Source organism: Vombatus ursinus, unplaced genomic scaffold (genome assembly GCF_900497805.2).
Source record: "Vombatus ursinus unplaced genomic scaffold, bare-nosed wombat genome assembly UNPS02014935.1, whole genome shotgun sequence".
Classification (NCBI taxonomy): Eukaryota; Metazoa; Chordata; class Mammalia; order Diprotodontia; family Vombatidae; genus Vombatus; species Vombatus ursinus.
This window is the reverse complement of record NW_020954713.1, coordinates 286,809-304,101: the sequence shown is the minus strand read 5'-3', so window position 1 is coordinate 304,101 and position 17,293 is coordinate 286,809. Positions and strand designations below refer to the sequence as shown.

General features: G+C 47.4%; 2 protein-coding genes across 2 annotated transcripts in view; one reads left to right on the top strand and one right to left on the bottom strand.

Moving 5' to 3' along the window:
* FBN3 (fibrillin 3) overlaps nucleotides 1–11,983 on the top strand; it is a 104,330-nt gene extending 92,347 nt beyond the window's left edge. The window contains exons 56-62 of the mRNA XM_027844119.1: nucleotides 776–898; nucleotides 1,652–1,768; nucleotides 4,269–4,397; nucleotides 4,747–4,866; nucleotides 6,537–6,768; nucleotides 9,235–9,403; nucleotides 11,494–11,983. Coding sequence (XP_027699920.1) covers nucleotides 776–898; nucleotides 1,652–1,768; nucleotides 4,269–4,397; nucleotides 4,747–4,866; nucleotides 6,537–6,768; nucleotides 9,235–9,403; nucleotides 11,494–11,832 — 1,229 coding nt within the window. The 3' untranslated portion in view covers nucleotides 11,833–11,983. The remainder of the gene's footprint in view (nucleotides 1–775; nucleotides 899–1,651; nucleotides 1,769–4,268; nucleotides 4,398–4,746; nucleotides 4,867–6,536; nucleotides 6,769–9,234; nucleotides 9,404–11,493) is intronic.
* A 3,391-nt stretch (nucleotides 11,984–15,374) lies between these two features.
* CCL25 (C-C motif chemokine ligand 25) overlaps nucleotides 15,375–17,293 on the bottom strand; it is a 26,160-nt gene continuing 24,241 nt past the window's right edge. Inside the window, exons 4-5 of the mRNA XM_027844105.1 lie at nucleotides 16,272–16,370; nucleotides 15,375–15,458 (exon numbers count right to left, since the gene is read on the bottom strand). Of these exons, the coding sequence (XP_027699906.1) occupies nucleotides 16,294–16,370 (77 nt within the window). The 3' untranslated portion in view covers nucleotides 15,375–15,458; nucleotides 16,272–16,293. The remainder of the gene's footprint in view (nucleotides 15,459–16,271; nucleotides 16,371–17,293) is intronic.

The window sequence follows — 17,293 nt, the reverse complement described above, 5'->3', positions numbered from 1 at the left end:
ATTCCTTCATTCATAATTCATTCCTTCATTCATTCATACATTCATTCATTCATTCATAATTCATTCCTTCATTCATTCATACATTCATATATTACTTTATTCAGTAAATGCCTAATCTGATGGGTGCTGTGCCAAATTTATCTGACACATAGTCCCTGACTTCATGGAGCTCACAGTTTAGTAAGGGGATACAACACAAAGCCAGATAACTATACTATACAATATTCCACTATAAACATGTCAGAGAGGTACAGGCAAAGTACCAGGTAAAATATGAGAGAAGAAGAGGTCATTACTTACCAGGGAGATCAGGGACAACTTCCTGGAAGAGGTGGCATTTAAGTTAGGCTTTAAAGGTTGCATAATATTTTAACAGGGAAAGAGGGAGGGCACTCCAGGCATAGGAAATAGAGTGAGTGAAGTCACAGAAGTGTTGTGTTAAGGGATGTTTAGGGGACAGAGAGTGATCTAGTCTGGCTAGATCATAGAGTATGGGAGGGAGGAATATGAGATAACCCTGGAAATGGAGGGCAGTGCCAGGCTGTCAAGGGCCTTAAATGCCAAGCTAAGGAGTTTGGGCTTGGGAGGCACCAGAGATTTCTGAATGGGGGAGTCGCAGACGGTCTCAGGGAAGGGGGATTGGTTGGGATCTGAGGAAGAGGCTGCTAGTGAGGCCTGGACTTATGCATGGAGAGGCCTGTGGGGTGGGGGAGCTTCTCTTGGTGCCTGAGTAGTCTGATTTCTCCATCCCTTCTCCACCTCTACCCCCATCCAGATGTGGACGAGTGTGAACAGTCTCCGAAGCCTTGTAACTTCCTGTGCAAAAACATGGAGGGCAGCTTCAAATGCTCCTGCCCCCGGGGTTACCTCCTCCAGGGAGATGGCAAGACCTGTAAAGGTGACTGAACCTTCTCTTCCCGACCAGGGCAGCAGGAGGGCCTTGACCTGGGAGGAGGGCAAGGGGAGGACAACAGCAATTAAACATAAGAATCATTTGTTCTTCTCCAACTTCTCAGGAAGCTCCTGGGCTTGGAAGTCTTCTTTCTGGCCCTGTTCCTTGGGATGCCCATGGGACACTTCATGGAGGGGCACAGGGAGGAGGATTTGTGTGCCCGTTCCTGTCCAGGGTTTTTTTTTTCCTTTGGCCACCCCTACCCTTTCACCTAGGCCTAGGAAATGAGAGTGACCTACACATGGCCCCCTTTGAGTGCCCAATCCACTCTCCTGGAATGTCTCAAGGCCACCATTTTGATCTGAGCACATGCCTTCTTTAAGGCATGTCTGAGGATAGTAATTGGGACCAGAAGCCAGAGGACATAGGACTGGGATCATTCACTGCTTTAGTCACAATTTGGTGTAATGGAGGGATAGGGGGATAGGAAGGGAGGATGGGGTTGAGGAGTATGACAAGAGCCTTGAACTTGAACTCAGAACACCTGGGTTTGGAACCCTAGCTCTGACACCAGCCATGTGACTGGGAACCAGGCCTCTTTCCCATCTCTGGTCCTCAGTTTCCCCATCTACAAAATGAGGGGGTTGAATTCTGTGCCAGCTCTAAGCCTCTGATGAGCATATTAGTGTACAATAGGGTATGTTTGTACAGCACTTCGAGGTTTCCCGTGGTTATTCTTATTATCACAATTTTCATTAGATCTTGATGAATGTGCCACCAAACAACACAATTGCCAGTTCCTTTGTGTCAACACCGTGGGGAGCTTCACCTGCAAGTGCCCCCCTGGTTTCACACAGCATCACCACTCTTGCCTCGGTGAGTCACCCACCATCCTGGATGGGAGGCTGGTAGGGGGGCAGGAAAGAGGTGGAATTCACTGCAGGGGATGGAACAGGGGTGGAACAGGGGTGGAACCCTCTGGGCCTGGTTCCCCTCAGAGCTTTGTCATTCAAGCTGGTCAAGCCCAGCTGACCAATCTATCATTTGATCAACACACATTTATGGAGTGTCTGCTCCACGCCAATCATAGCACTAACACTGGAGATACAAAGAAAGAAAACAAAACTGCCCTTACCCCTAGAGTTGCATTCTGTTGGGGAACAATGTGTGTACACATATACGCATATGTAAGATGTGTCCAAAGAAAGTACAAGAAAGAGAGTTGGCCTCACCGTTAGCTGTTTCAAGACCTGTGTGATCTCGGGCAAGACATTGTGCACCAGTGTACCCAGGCAACCCCCAAAGACCCCCCCAGTGTCAGAGCAGGGGCTCATCTGCGTGGAGAGTGGGAATCCCTCACCAGAAGTGCCTTGAGCTGATGAGATCAGAGATCGCGGTCCTCCCCCTCCCCACCACCAAAAATACAAGATAATTTAGTGCGGGAGACAGGAGAGCCACCAGCAATAGGGAAGCAGGGTACAAAGATCAGATGACCAAACAGAAACCAGGAGAATGCAGAGAGGAGAGCAAAGAGCTAAGGCCAAGGCCCAGGCAGACTGGAAGGAACGTGGAGGTCTGCGGGAGCTGGGGAGCAGAGAAGGGAAGTCAGGAGGAAAGGGCCCATGGTCTTAAGCTGAGGAGTTGGGGGAGGGGGGAGGGGGGAGGGGAGGGGCTTGGACCGTAAACTTCCATGTGATTCCTCCAACTTTGGAGGGAGATTAGTCCCTGGAGTCCCTGGATGAGAATCATAGCAATCAACCATGCACCTCAGAATTTGGAATGACAATGGACATGAGACCATCTAGCCCAACACCTCTCATTGCCCAAAGGAGGCCCAAAGGGTAGACGCCATTGGCCTGAGGTCCAATGGGGAGCAAAGGGCAGAGTCAGTAATGGAACCCTCGTCCACTACCATGCTTACTCAGTCCACTCTGCCACTGCTGCTTGTCTTCCCTCGAATTCAAGGCAACAAGCACTTGTGGGGGGACATTGGGGTACAATGGCAAGAGCATGGCATTTGGAGTCGGGGAGCTGAGTTTGAATTACAGATCTGCCACTGACCACCAATGTGACGTTGGGCAAGTCGCTCTGGGCTTCTGTTTCCTCATCTGGAAAGTGAGGAGGGTGAACTAGATGACCCGTGAGCTCCCTTCTGGCTTAGCTAGAGATAGATACATCTAGATACCTAGATTTCGTGTGGGTGTATGTGTATTTAGATAGAATGAGAGAGGAAGAGAGAGAAAGAGAGAGGGAGAGAGATTACATAGGCAGATAGATAGATGATCAATTAAGCTCCTACTATGACCAGGGCCCTATGCTATACCCTGGAAGTACAAAGTTAGAAAGATGACATAGTTCTTGCCCTCAAACAGCTTACAATCTACTAGGGAAATTGTGACTTGTGTATTTACAAATATAATGCAAAGTAGGCTGTCACAGAGACAAAAACAAGATCTAGACTAAGATCTCTAGAAAAGTTTTAGAGGGAGAAAGCACTTTCAGCTAGAGGGGGAATCAAGGAAGACTTCATAAAGGAGGTAACTGCTGAACTGGGCCTTGAAGAAAGAAAAAATTTCCTCCAAAGCAGAGATGAGGAGGGAGTACATTCCAGGCTTGGGGAGCACAGCGGGGATATGACCGGATTAAATCAGGAAACAAAGAATGCTTCAGTTTGACCAGGATAGAGACACCATGAAGGGGAGTAGTGTGAGATGAGGCCGGAAAGGCAAGTTGAACCCAGATTGTGGTGGGGCCTTGAATGCCAGACTGTAGAGTTTACATTTTGTCCTATGATAACAGGAAGCCAGTGAAGATTTTTGAGGAGGGGAGTGACACGGCTAGACCTGGTCGTTAGGAAGATTAATTTGGCAGCTGTGTGAAGGATAGTTTGGAAGCATTCTAATAGTCAAGATGAGAGGGGATGAGGCCATGATCTAGGTTGGTGGCTAAGTGAGTCCAGAGGAGGGCATGGATGTAAGAGATTTGCATGAGGCAGAGCCAACCATGGGGGCATGGATAGCATCAGGTCCTGAACTTCATTATTTCTAGCTCCTCAAGCCACAGGTGCAGGGTGGTGGAGGCTGGAGGTGGGGGAGAATCTGGGGCTCTCAGGGAGGGGACAGTTACTGTTTAGCCACTGTGGACTTCCAAGCTACAGTTCTCCAAAGGGAGAAGGGTAAGACCAGGTGTGGATTTCCCCTCCCTCCCACACTTGGTGCATCCACTTAAAGAGACACAGAGAGAACCCTGTCTTCTTCCCCCATTGCCCAGTCAGAGACACAGGGCCTTCACTCTGGGCCATGTCCGTGGTGCTCTTGACATCCCCAGAGACCCATCTTGGCCCTTCAGGGTTGCCTTCAAATCTCTGTTCTTGCAGACAGTGACGAGTGCATGACCCAGCCAGGCCTCTGCGGGGCCCAAGGACAGTGTGAGAACACCCCAGGCAGCTACAACTGTCAATGCCAACGAGGATTCTCTCTGGATAGCACAGGACTCAGCTGTGAAGGTAGAGAAGCACCAGGTCCTTGCGAGGGGATCAGGACCGGGGTCCCAGTGAGGGGCAAATTGAGATTTGAGAAGGACTGGGGGTCAAGAGAAAAGGGAAAATTTGTTACTAGAGAAAGAGGACTGGGGAGTGTAGGACTTTCTGAATGTTTTGACATTCTGTGAAGATGTGAATAGCATGCATAATTACATATACACGGACCTCAGGTCTGTAGTTGGGGGTTCAGGAGTCTCCGTCTTCCACTAGCAAGGCTTGACAGGGATGGAGAAGGACCTCTGATGGCAGCATGTGGGCCTGCTAGGACAGGAGGGCCTTGGGCTGAAGGAGGCAGTGGGCGGTTCTCTTACAGATGTAGACGAATGCGACGGGAGTCATCATTGCCAGCACGGCTGTCGGAACATGGTGGGCAGCTACCGCTGTGGCTGCCCCAACGGTTTCACCCCGCACTCCCAATGGGACCAGTGTGTAGGTGAGTGCCCGGTCCCCTGGGGTCTGGGAACAGGAGACATCCTGGGATCTTACAATTTAGAGCCAGCAAGGGATCTCAGGGATTAATCCATAAAATCAAACCCTCTAATATTCCTGAGAAGGAAACTGAGGCCTCAGGCTGGGTAGACACTTGTCCAAGGTCAAACAGGGTGTCCAAGGCAGAACTGGGATTTGAGCCTGGGTTTCTAGAACCCAAATCTAGAGTCTTTTTCTTCTGCACAATATTTTTTTTTTTTTTTGGTGAGCCAATTGAGGCTAAGTGACTTGCCTAGGGTCACACAGCTAGTGTCAAGTGTCTGAGGCCAGATTTAAACTCAGGTCCTCCTGATTCCAGGGCTGGTGCTCTATCCACTGTGCCATCTAGCTGCCCCACATAAAAGAGATCCCTAAGTATTTCTGTAATAATCTGTTCCTTTCTTTTTTGGTGAGACAACTGGGGTACAGTGACTTGCCCAGAGTCATACAGTTAGTAAGTGTTATGTGTCTAAGGCTGTATTTGAACTCAGGTCCTCCTGACTCCAGGGCCTGTGCTCTATCCACTGCGCCACCTCGCTGCCCCTCCTGCTACACAATATTGACTATTAGAAGCCAAGGATGGGGGCAGCGAGGTGGCACAGTGTATAGAGCTCTAGCCTTGGAGTCAGGAGGTCCTGAGTTCAAAACTGGTGTCAGACACATAACACTTAACTAGCTGTGTGACCCTGGCCAAGTCACTTAACCCCATTGCCTAAACAAAAATAAATAAATAAATAAAGAAGCCAAGGATAGGAAAAGGGTAGGGGGGACTACAATAGGAAATGCAGATGATATAAAAACAAAAAGTATCAACAAAATTTATTTTAAAAACAAAAAAGAAAAGCTGGAGGAGATGAAGCACCCTTAGGGACACTGATAACTTAAGCTCTGATCAGAGGAAAGCAGCCAGAATGCTTAGAGGTAGAGGTGGGAGGGCAGTTGGGGTGGGAAGGCTAGAAATCAGGCCAGAAAAACTGGAGAAGAAGAGACATGGGGAGTAGGGTTGGAAGAGAGAGAGAATGAGTACAAAGCTTTAACCTCCTACCCTTGGGCTTCTAGCCCCATGACCCCAGCCCCCTGCAATGCTCAGCTGAAGCTCAAAGCCATAGCTAGGGTAGTTGGGGCTTTGACCCAGAGAAGCAAAATGAAGAAGGGGTAGTAACTACAGGTCCCACTTACCCTCCTTTACCAATATAGACACAACTGATGTTAGCACACAGTTAGCAAGAATAGATGGTTAGAATCAGAAGCTACCCCTTGGCACACTGCCACCTCCCTTGACATTTCCACACAGGCAGACTCCTCCCCTGCATACTGCTGCATGCTCCACCTGACCCAGGCCCCAGCCTCACCCCCCAGCCTTAAGTGTCCCCCCAGGGCAATATATTTCATGATGCTTATCTCAGGCAAGTTTCAAAAAGCTTGCCCTAGGCACCAAAACTGCTAGTTATAGCTCTGGCGAGACTATTTTCTCTGAGACTACCCATGGTTTCCTTTTCTCCGTCCTCATCTTCCTGGACCCTACCCTCCTATGGGACTAACTTCTTTGCCCAGAGCTCCATCCCACCCCCAGCCCTGGCCCTGGCCTTGGTCCTGGGACCAGTCTTGGTCTCAAACTCTGCCTCCTCTTTCCAGATGACAATGAGTGTTCCAGCCCTGCAGCCTGTGGCTCGGCCTCCTGCTTCAACACCCTGGGCAGCTTCAAGTGCGTCTGCCCTTCAGGCTATGACTTTGACCAGGCCTTCGGGGGCTGCCGGGATGTGGATGAGTGCTCCATGGGGGGCAGCCCCTGCAGTTATGGTTGCTCCAACACCAACGGGGGCTACCTGTGTGGCTGCCCAGGGGGCTACTTCCGTGCTGGCCAAGGGTGAGTAGAGTTCTCTCCTCCAATATGCGTGTCTGTGCACACCTGTACAGGCCCTCCTCCATAGGCCCATAGAAAAACTAGGAGCAGTCATTTAATCCCACCTGTCCCACATGAGAACCCTAGGACATCCTCTTTACCTGGCCTCTGCTTAGGGACCTCCAGGGACATGGAACTTGCAGCCTCAGCCAGGAGGGAGCCCTCTCCACTCTGAGGTAGCCTTTATCACTAGGAAAGTTTTCATAACAGTGAGCCCAAACTACCCCGCTGCAATTTCCACCAACTGCTCCCAGTCCTGGCCCCTAGGACCAAGGAGAAAATAATACGGTCCCTCTTTCCCATGACAGCCCTTCATGTGCTTGAAGAGAAATACCCTATCCCCCTAAGCCAGGGGCTCTGAAGCTTTTTTGTTTGTCCTGGACCCTTTAGGCAATCAGTCTGATGAAGTCTATAGACCCCTTCTCAAAACCATTTTTTTAAATACATCAAATAAAATTCATAGGATTGCTAAGGAAACCAATTATATTGAAATAGTTAAAAAAAAATACATAGACCTCAGGTTAAGAAATCCTGCCCTGAGTTTTCTCTTCTGTCTCTGTCATTCCATTTTTTTGTTTTGTTTTGTTTTTTTATTAATACTTGTGGGGCATGAACTCGAGACCTTCACCACTCCATTCTCTTTGCTCTGGGCACTCTCTGGTTTTGTAATATCCTTCCTAAGATGTGTCCTCAGAACCACACAGGAGTCCAGATGATCTGACCAGAGTAGAGTATGACATGTTACCACCTCCTTCGTCTAACCAGGGGTGGGGAATCTATGACCTCAAGGCCTCATGCAGCCCTCTAGGTCCTCAAGTGCAGCCCTTTGACTGAATCCAACCTTCACAGAGCAAGTCCCCTTAATAAAAGGATTTGTTCTGTAAACTTGGACTCAGTCAAAAGACTGCACCCAAGGACCTAGAAAGCCACATGTGGCCTCAAGGCCACAGTTTCCTCACCCTTGCTAGACACTATCTCCTTTTTATAGCAACCTAAGATCTCATCAGCCTTTTTTATCTGCCCTATCCTACCATGGGGCATAGGGTCCACTAAGACCCCTAGATTTTCTTTAAGCAAACTGTCCTCTAGCTAGATCTCCCCTGTCCTAACCACTAGAGCTGCCCAAATGTATAATTGGCTCCCTGAAGAGGCTGTAGGATCATAACATTTTGCCAACCTAAAAGCACAATTGTATTTTTTCTATTATTTCTATTTCTATTACGCTTTGTATTGAAATGCTAGTTACCATGATCACCATCATCAATCTGTACATGAAATGAACCTTCAAAGCCATCTGGTCCACCTCCCTCATTTTATAGATGAAGAAACTGACTCTCAGAGAGGTTAAGTGGTTTGCTCATGGTCATACAGCTAGTAAATGTTAGGGTCAGGAATTAAACTCAGGTCTGCCTGACTCCAGACTCAGAACTCTGTCCCGTATGGTGCAGGCTGGATGACCATTGGTGATGTTGTAGAAAGGGTTACTAGCTGACCTCTGAGGCCCCTTCTAGCTCTGAGACCCTGAGGTTCTATGATTCTAGATTTGTGCAATTGATGACCAGCATCCACCTCATACGCACAGGTATAACACGCTTTTACACATGCACACATAGCCACAGACAGGCCTGTGTGCTTACCCACACACATGTTCACACATGTACACAGACCCTCCCTCTGGGGCCATGAGTATTGCTTGCATGGGCTGCTTCTTTCAACTCTTCTAGGAGGGGGCCCTTCTCTGTGATCCCATCCTCCACCTTTCTCCCCCTTCCCTTCCTAGGCTGGCTCTGTGAGTGTGCAATTTACACAGTTAGTCAGCAGGCATTTATTAAGGGCTCACTGTGTGTGAAGCCCTGGGGGTACAGATAAAGAGGGGAAAAAATCCCAGTTCCCAAAGACCTTATATTCTAATGAAGTAGACAACATGTAAAAAGCTATATACAGGGGCAGCTAGCTGGCTCAGTGGATACAGCACCAGCCCCGGAGTCAGTTCAAATCAACCTCAGACACTTACTAGCTGTATGACCCTGGACAAGTCACTTAACCCCAATTGCCTCCAAAAAATAAAAAAGCTATATACATACAAGTAATGTACAGAATGGATGGAAGGTAATGTCAGAGGGGAAGCACTGGCAGCTGGGGGCTAGAAAAGGCCTCCAGTAGAAGACAAGATGAGTCCTCAGGGAAGCCAGGAGATGGAGGTGAGGAGGGGGACCCAAGGTGGGGGACAGCCAGTGCAAAGACATGGAGATTGGATACAAACAACAGCAAGGTGGTCGATTGACTGGATTGTAGAGTGAATGGAGGGGAAAGGGGTAATCTGAATGTGCCCGAAGAGGGGCCTGGGAGAGTGGCGTCTGGGATGGATAAGGGTTGGCTTCTCGAGGGCCTTGAGGCTCTTCTGACCCCAGCTGCCTCTCCCGGTCCTAGGCACTGCATCTCAGGACTTGGCTTTGACAAGAATTCCTACCTGCCAACTCTTGCTGAGGAGGATGAAGAGAATCTGCTCTCTCCTGACACCTGCTATGAGTGCAAGATTAATGGCTACTCCCAGAGAAGCCGGCAGCGACGACACACCAATGGGACCCAGAGGCACCAGGTGATGGGAGGGAGGGAGCCAATAAGCACCTACTAAGTGTCAGACACTGTGCTAGGAGCCAGGGAAAGGGGAGAGGGGAGAGAGGTAGGGACTGGATGTGTGGTTCCTCTAGTTCCCCTAGGGAGCAAAGTGGTGCGGTAGATAGAGCACTAGGTCCAGAGTCAGGAAGACCTGAATTCAAATCCAACATCAGGCATTTACTAACTGTGTGACCCTGGGTAAGTCACTTAACCACTGTCTGCCTCAGTTTCCTGAGGATAATAACAGCACCTACTTCCCAGGGCTGTTGTGAGGATCAAGTGAGATATTAATTGTAAAGTGCCTAGCACATAGTAGGCACTATATAAATGCTGATTCCTTCCCCCTCTACCAATGCAGTTTAGCATCAGGTCTGCAGCTTATAGTCTCAAAGCTTTGTCAGCAAGTATTGATTCAGCATTTACTACGTGTCAGGTATTACGCTAAGCCCTGGAGATACTAAGAAAGGCCAAAAACTCCACAAGTTCCTGCCCTCAGTTTCCCCAAACTATAAAAATGGACTAAATCTGTGGTATCTGAAATAGGAGCCACTGAACCCTTAAGGGGTTGTGTCACATCTCTGTCCCCAGGCCGGAGGGCCCCTAGCCCATGCAGAACGTGTGGAAATTACTTCAATCCCAGCCCTTTAGGAAGGGCTCAAGGCCATCTCCTTTCTGTCACAAAAAGTATTGATATATAAAATGTTTGGGGCATCTTGTTGTAGTGGAAAGAGCTCTGCAGACAGAAGTTACAGGAGCTGGGTTCAAATGCTGGGTCTCTCATTCACTGCTTGTGTGACCTTGGGCAAGTCATTTACCATCTCTAAGTCTCGTTTCTGAACCTGATGCCCTCCAAGGGCCACCTAATACCCACCTTGTTTGCTTACTTATGGATTTTCTTCTTGGGTCCATTTACAAATCTACCTCCCAGGCAGGAACACCCCTCAAAGACACCAAACACCCTTAGAAACGCCAATTTGGGGAAACAGACTGTTAGTTGTAGTTCAGATGAGTAGAAACCAGCCCAAAGATTGTTTCTAGTTCAGCTTCATGGGGTATCAGTGCTGGGTGGAGTCTATGTGGTTCAGAGTCTGATCCTCTAAATTGAAATTCAAGTTGGACAGACATTTATTTAGTGCCAGCTGTATACAGAAGAACCCTGTCTCTGGCACTCAGGGGAGCATAATTAAGCTTGGTGTAATTATGCTTAATTAAGCATAATTAAGGCTGGGCCCCTGCCCTTGTGGACCTCACAGTCTGTTAATAATAAGCCACATTTGTAGAGGGTCTGAAGACTTGTAATTATCCTATGTTATTAATAATAATGGGAAGTCCCACTTTAAAACTTAAAATTTTTGATCCATCAACGCGCTTATTAAGCATCTGTTATGTCATTGGCCCTGAGACTCACAGATAAAAACAAAATGGTTGCTGCCCTCAAGGAGCTTACCTTCTATTTAAGGAAATAACCTGTCTACATATAAGGAGATACAAAGCAAACCCAAGGTCATTTCTCTAGGGGAGAGGGGAATCAGGTAAGGAAGGCTTCATGTAGGAGGTGGTGTTTTGAAGGAAGCTAGACATTCTAAGAGGCAGAGATGAGAAGAGATGGAATTGGAGAAATAGGGGACAGGCTGGCAAAGGCACAGAGACAGACTATTGTATCGTGGGACTGCAAGGTCACCATTTTACAGAAGAGGAAACTGAGGCTGAGAGGGCAAGTCACTTGCCCGATGTCTTACAGGTCCTAAGTAGCAGCCTCTGACGACAAATCCACCACACTTTCCACTGGGCAAGAGTGACGCTATTACTGCTGCTGCTGCTGCTATTACTACTACTGTCATATGTTGTTAATAATAATGATGATTCCCATTTCTATAGTGCTTTAAAATGTATAAAACACATTCACAAAAGCCCATTTTACAGAATAAAAAACTGAGACCCATTAGGAAAGGGACTTGCCTCGGGTTCACCCAGCTAGGACTGGGCCCAGGGTCTGGGCTAGAGGCTTCTGCGGTATCCTTGGGGCCTATGTTCTAACTGCCCTGGCTTCTCTTTCTCCCTCCCTGCCAGATGAGCCTGGCCAGTGTAGACACAGAGGCCCCACTGGCCATGTCCTTGAACCTCTCGAGCCTGGGGCCCAGAGAGCACATCCTGGAGCTTCTGCCTGCATTGGAGGCCCTGGAGAACCGCGTGCTGTACATCATTGCTCACGGCAACGAGGGGGGTTTCTTCCGCATGCAGCACAAGGAGGGCCTCAGCTACCTGCGGCTGGGTCGCAAGAAGCCCGGCCCTGGTGCCTACCAGCTGGAGGTCATGAGTGTGCCCAGGCCACCGGGGGATGAGCTGGAAGAGCGGGCTGGGGAGGGGGGCCAAGCTCTGAGGCTGAAACTGCAGCTACAGCTCCACTAGGTTGGAGGCCCCAGCCCTGACCCTGACCCTGACCCTGACCCTGACTCCCCTGGCCCACATTATCCGTGTGCCCTCCTTCTCCATACACACACACACGCACACACACACACACACACACACACACACACCCCTGTGAATCTTGGGCACTGCCCCACCCCTTTACTCCATACTGTCTTTCCTGCATAGCCTAACCACCCCCCACCCCCCCACCCCCCCTCTCTCCTGTCTGGCACAGCCACTCCCTTTATTCTACCCTGTCCTTTCTCTACTGCCACTGCCTTCAACCCACACAGCCCAAACCACCTGGCCTCCCCTCTTCCTTGCTGAGGCTGCCTTGGGGCCTCTGGAGAGGCCAACCCTGCCCACCTGGCTGGATAGGGCCAGGCTGGAGGCTATAGGATGGGGAGCCTCTAGCCCCTTGCCCAGTTTGGAGCTGTGAGGGCATAGGAAGGGGGAAGTGGAAGGAGAATCGTGTTAAATTTCTTTGGGAATGTGGATCCGGAGACCTGCAAGGGGGAAAGAGAAAGGCCTTTAAGTTCCACCTAGCTCAGGCTCTGCTTTTTTCTTATCTTGGTGCTTCTCCCCCAGTATTCCTAAGGGCCTGATTCTCCACCGCCACCACTGGACATCAGCCATGAGATCTGGGAGTTCCGAAAGGCAGCCCCCGATTGCCCAAGCTCACTCAGAGCTGCCCTCCCTCAGACATGCACACACCTGCGCTGTCTCCTCTCTCCCCAAAGGTCCCGTCCATCTCCCATCTCTCACCAGTTTGTCTCTTCATTCTTATCCAACCTGTGTTTACTGTATCTTGGTTTATTCTCAGACTTGAAAAATGTCTGTATCGCACTGAGGCCGGCCCCAGGGAGTCAGAGGGTCAGGGGCCGGTTTCTGAGGGAGCTTCATTCAGACCAAAGGAGCTTCATGTGAATGCCAGTCCTGGGAGCTCCTCAAGGCAGCTGGGGGTAGGGATCGGGGCATCAGGCTATTAGCGAAAAGAAGCCAGATTTGGGGGCATGTGTGTCCCCATCCCCGTCTCCCACCCCCCACCCTACCCCTCCCCGGCCAGGAAGGCTGGGGCAGGGCTCTGGGGACCCTGTTTTGTATTAAAAGAAATGGCAACAATAAAATTATTTTGGGTTAAGTCTGTCTGCTTGTGAGTCCTTGGTGAAGCCTCTGATCTCACTCACTCTGTGTACCCTGCCTTCATCATTCCACTACACCTGCCACATTTCTTGTCTCCCATCCAATGCCCAGTAATGATATTGGCTGACTCAAGAGGAAAAGAGTCAGTTCCCTGTCTCTACAGGTGACTAAGTGGACGCCTGGAGACCACGTGGTATGTTGAGGATGAGTCTCCTGTTCAGATATGGGTGAGATTAGGTGACCTCTGCAGTCCCTTCCGACTTGGAGAATGTATGTTCTAAGGGCGTCCCAAGCTCCACAACATTCTAAGTCCCTTCCCAATCTCAGGTGCTGTGTTCTAGCTCTTTTCGAAGGTCCCTTCGCCACTCCAGCATTCTATCTGTAGGGGGAGGGCAATTTGATTCCCCATTCCCTCAACTCACTCAGGATGTGGTTGCAGATGATGAAGTTTTAATGGGTTAACAAAGCATTAAAAACTCTTCAAAGTATAAATCTCTCTATGAAGTGTGAACCCCTTTCTCTGATGAGTCATTAGTGAAAATTGGTTGTGTCTTTGCAAGGCTATAAATAGCTGAAACAGGAAGAGTTAGAGCTGCTTAATTCTGGAGGCTGATGGCAGGAGCCAGCAGTCGGGGAAGAAACCAACTCTTCAGTGGGGGGAGGGGAACAGGGGAAAATTCTCTCTTTCCTTCTCCCTCCCCATTGGCTATCAGGAGCTACTCACCCAGAAAGAGATACCCTACTCTATCCAGCTGCTGTAGAGTTCATTTAAGAGAGTTGGAGGCGCAGTTGAGGAGACACACTCTAGATAGACATAGATACAGATAGGCAGTCCCCAGAAGGAGGAAATAGCTTTGAGGCAAACGAAAAGAGAGGGACCAGAGAGGGAGCTAGCCCTGGCAACTGAAAGTTGGGCTACAGAAAGTACTATAAGGGGCAGCTGGGTGGTGCAGTGGATAGAGCTCCACCCTTGGAGTCAGGAGGACCTGAGTTCAAATTCGACCTCAGACACTTGACACTTACTAGCTGTGTGACCCTGGGCAAGTCACTTAACCCCGATTGCCTCAAAAAAAAAAAAGTACTGCACAAGAATAGAAAGGACTTGAAGGCCAGCCATGTGGGAAGAATGGATATTCTTGGCCACATTTTGGCCTCACTTCAACTGTACTATGTGCCCTCTATTTTCAAATATATTATGTATATTTTTAAAAGGTGAACCCCAATTTGGGGTGACGGGAACATTTAATAGTTCACCGTTCCTACTCGTTGTGTCTACTGGCTGACCATTAATGGGAAGCACACCAAGTGGGGCTCATGAACTATAGGAGTGCAGAGGGGGCAGCTAGGTGGCACAGTGGATAGAGCACCGGCCCTGAAGTCAGGAGGACCTGAGTTCAAATCCGGCCTCAGACCAAACACTTGACACTTACTAGCTGTATGACCCTGGGCAAGTCACTTAATCCCAATTGCCTAAAAAAGAAAAAAAAGGAGTGCAGACCAAAAGGTTTAACCTTCAAACTGGAGGTAGCAACTACCCTCTGGGGTCTCAATCTTTGAGAGCAAGTTGGGTGAGTAGCCTAGGGAAGGTGTTCTTTGTGTTCTGTATTTTAAGGTTCCTTCCATCTCTGAGTAAGTGACTTACTTAAGGTTTTACAGCTAGTATGGGACAGAACCAGGACTAGAACCGAGGGGCTGGAACCTGCCATGATCCTTGGTTCAGATGGACGCCAAATAGATGGCATTTACTCTACTGATCCTAAATACAATCAATCCCTCTGTCCCATTAGTCAATCCAATAGGTGCGAGGCGGTATCTCAGAGTTATTTTTAATTTTCATTTCTCTAATAAATAGTGATTCAGAGCATTTTTTCATGTGACAATAGATAACTTTGATTTCTTCGTCTGAAAATTGCCTGTTCATATCCTTTGACCATTTGTCAATTGAAGAATGACTTGTATTCGTATAAATTTGACTCAGTTCTCTACATATTTAAGAAATGAGGCCTTTATTGGAGATACTTGCTGTAAAATTTTCCCCCAATTTTCTACTTTCCTTCTAACCTTGGCTACACTGGTTTTGTTTGTAGAAACACTTGTTAATTTAATGTAATTAAAATTATCCATTTTACATCCCATAATGCTCTCTACCTCTTGTCTTTATCCCTTTATGTCTAAACCATGTATCCATTTTAATCTTATCTTGGTACAGTGTGAGACACAATCAATTTTTCAACAAACATGTTTCCCATACAACTAGTAAATAGCTGAGTCAAGACTTGAATACAGTTCTTCCTATCCCAAATCTAGTGTTCAGGAAACAGTGAGTGGGCTGGTTTCACTGTAAATACTGTGATGGGGAGTGATAGGAAATGTCCAGAAAGGCAAGTAGAAGCCAGATTGTGGAGGGCTTTAAATGCTAGGCTTGTCCTTGAAGCTCTAGGGAATCATGGAAAATTTCTGAGTAGTGGCGAACTTCGTGGATCCTGCAAAAGAAAAAAATAAAGAAATAAAGAGAAAAGAGAAAAAGGGTGAGCACATTCCAGTAATAGTAATTCTCCTTCACCCTTTTTTTTTTAATTTTAAAAAGTCTTTTATTTTTCCCAATTATATGTAAAAAAAAATTAACATTTGTTTTTTTAAATTTTGAGTTCCAAATTTTCCCCCTCCACAAATCCCCTCCCCACTCACTGAGAAGGCAAGCAACTTAATATAGGTAAGATGTGTGCAGTCATGCAAAAGATATTTCCATATCTGTCATGTTTTGAAAGAAAACACAGCCCAAAATAAAAAGAAAAAATTTGGTTTTTTTTTTTAAGTGTGCTTCAATCTGCATTCAGACTCGCATCAGTTTTTTCTCTGGAGATAGATAGCGTTTTTCATCATGAATCCTTCAGAATTGTCTTAGATCATTGCATTGATCAAAACAGCTAAATCATTCACAGTTGTTAATCCTTACAATATAGCTATTGCTATATGCAATGTTCTGGTTCTGCTCACTTCACTTTGTATCAGTTTATGTAAGTCCAGATTTTTTTGAGAGTATCCTGCTCATCATCCATAGCTGCTGCAGGCCTCAGTCTTATCCTTTCCAGAGGAGGCTCCTTCCTCTCTCCCTCTAACCCTTCTGAGTCCCTGGGTGGAAAGTAGGGGTCCAGGAAGGGAAATAACCTGAGCTGGTTGGGGTCAAAACAACTGGACCACCAGGCATGAGAACTGGCAACCTTTCCGACATTCGAATAGAAACTTCACAATCTGCTCTTCCCCAACACAACTTCTTGCCCCAGCTTTCTGCCTACCTGAGACATGCTCCAGCCTCATCTAGTTCCTACTAGCGCCATGTACTCGATGGGCCTGGACACCCTGGGCCAAGGGCCTGGTTGAATTGGTGATGTTTCCTGGGGAGACAGAGGACAAAGTGAGAGACAGAGGGGAGAAGAGGAGGTGGTACCTAGCATTAGAGTAGAGCAATGATAATGTCAAGGGATGGTGGAAGGGCATAAGACTCAGAGTTAGAGCTAAAAAGGACTTTACAGAGGTTCTGTTTTACTTGTTTTTTCTCAATGGGAAGGGGGTAGGAGGTCAAATGGGAATAAGGATAAAGTAAAAAAAAAAGGTCAGTGAGGTAGGTGTGTGTGTGTGTGTATGTGTGTATAATATATATTACATATGTATAATATATATATTTTATATATATATATTTGTTGTTGCTGCTGTTTTTGTTCAGTTATTTCATTTGTGTGTGATTCTTAATGACCCCATTTGGGGTTTTCTTGGCAAAGATGCTGGAGTGGTTTGCTATTTCCTTCTCCAGTTCATTTTATAGATGAGGAAACTGAGGCAAACAGGGTTAAGTGATTTGCCCGGAGTCACAGAGCTAATAAGTGTCTGAGGCCAGATTTGAACTCTTGAAGATGGATCTTTCTGACATTCTATGCACCATACCACGTGATTGTGTGTGTGCGTGTAGATAGATAGATAGATAGATAGATATGTAGGGAAGTAAATAGATATGTAGATAGAGATATACATATATACATATGTATATATACACATATATGCATAACATACATATACACACAGAGACAAGCAGAACATATTTGAAAGCTGTAAGTTGAGTTTATTAAATGCATATTAAGAAAAGCCAGCTGTCCAAAATAGGAACCTACAGTTCCCTGTGCAATCCTCTCTTTTTGTTTCATCCTGTTGTATATATCCAAATGTCCAAATTCTATTTGGTGGTTGCTAAGTTCAGAATAGAAAAATGAGGAGATGATAGATAGATAGATAGATAGATAGATAGATAGATAGATAGATAGAT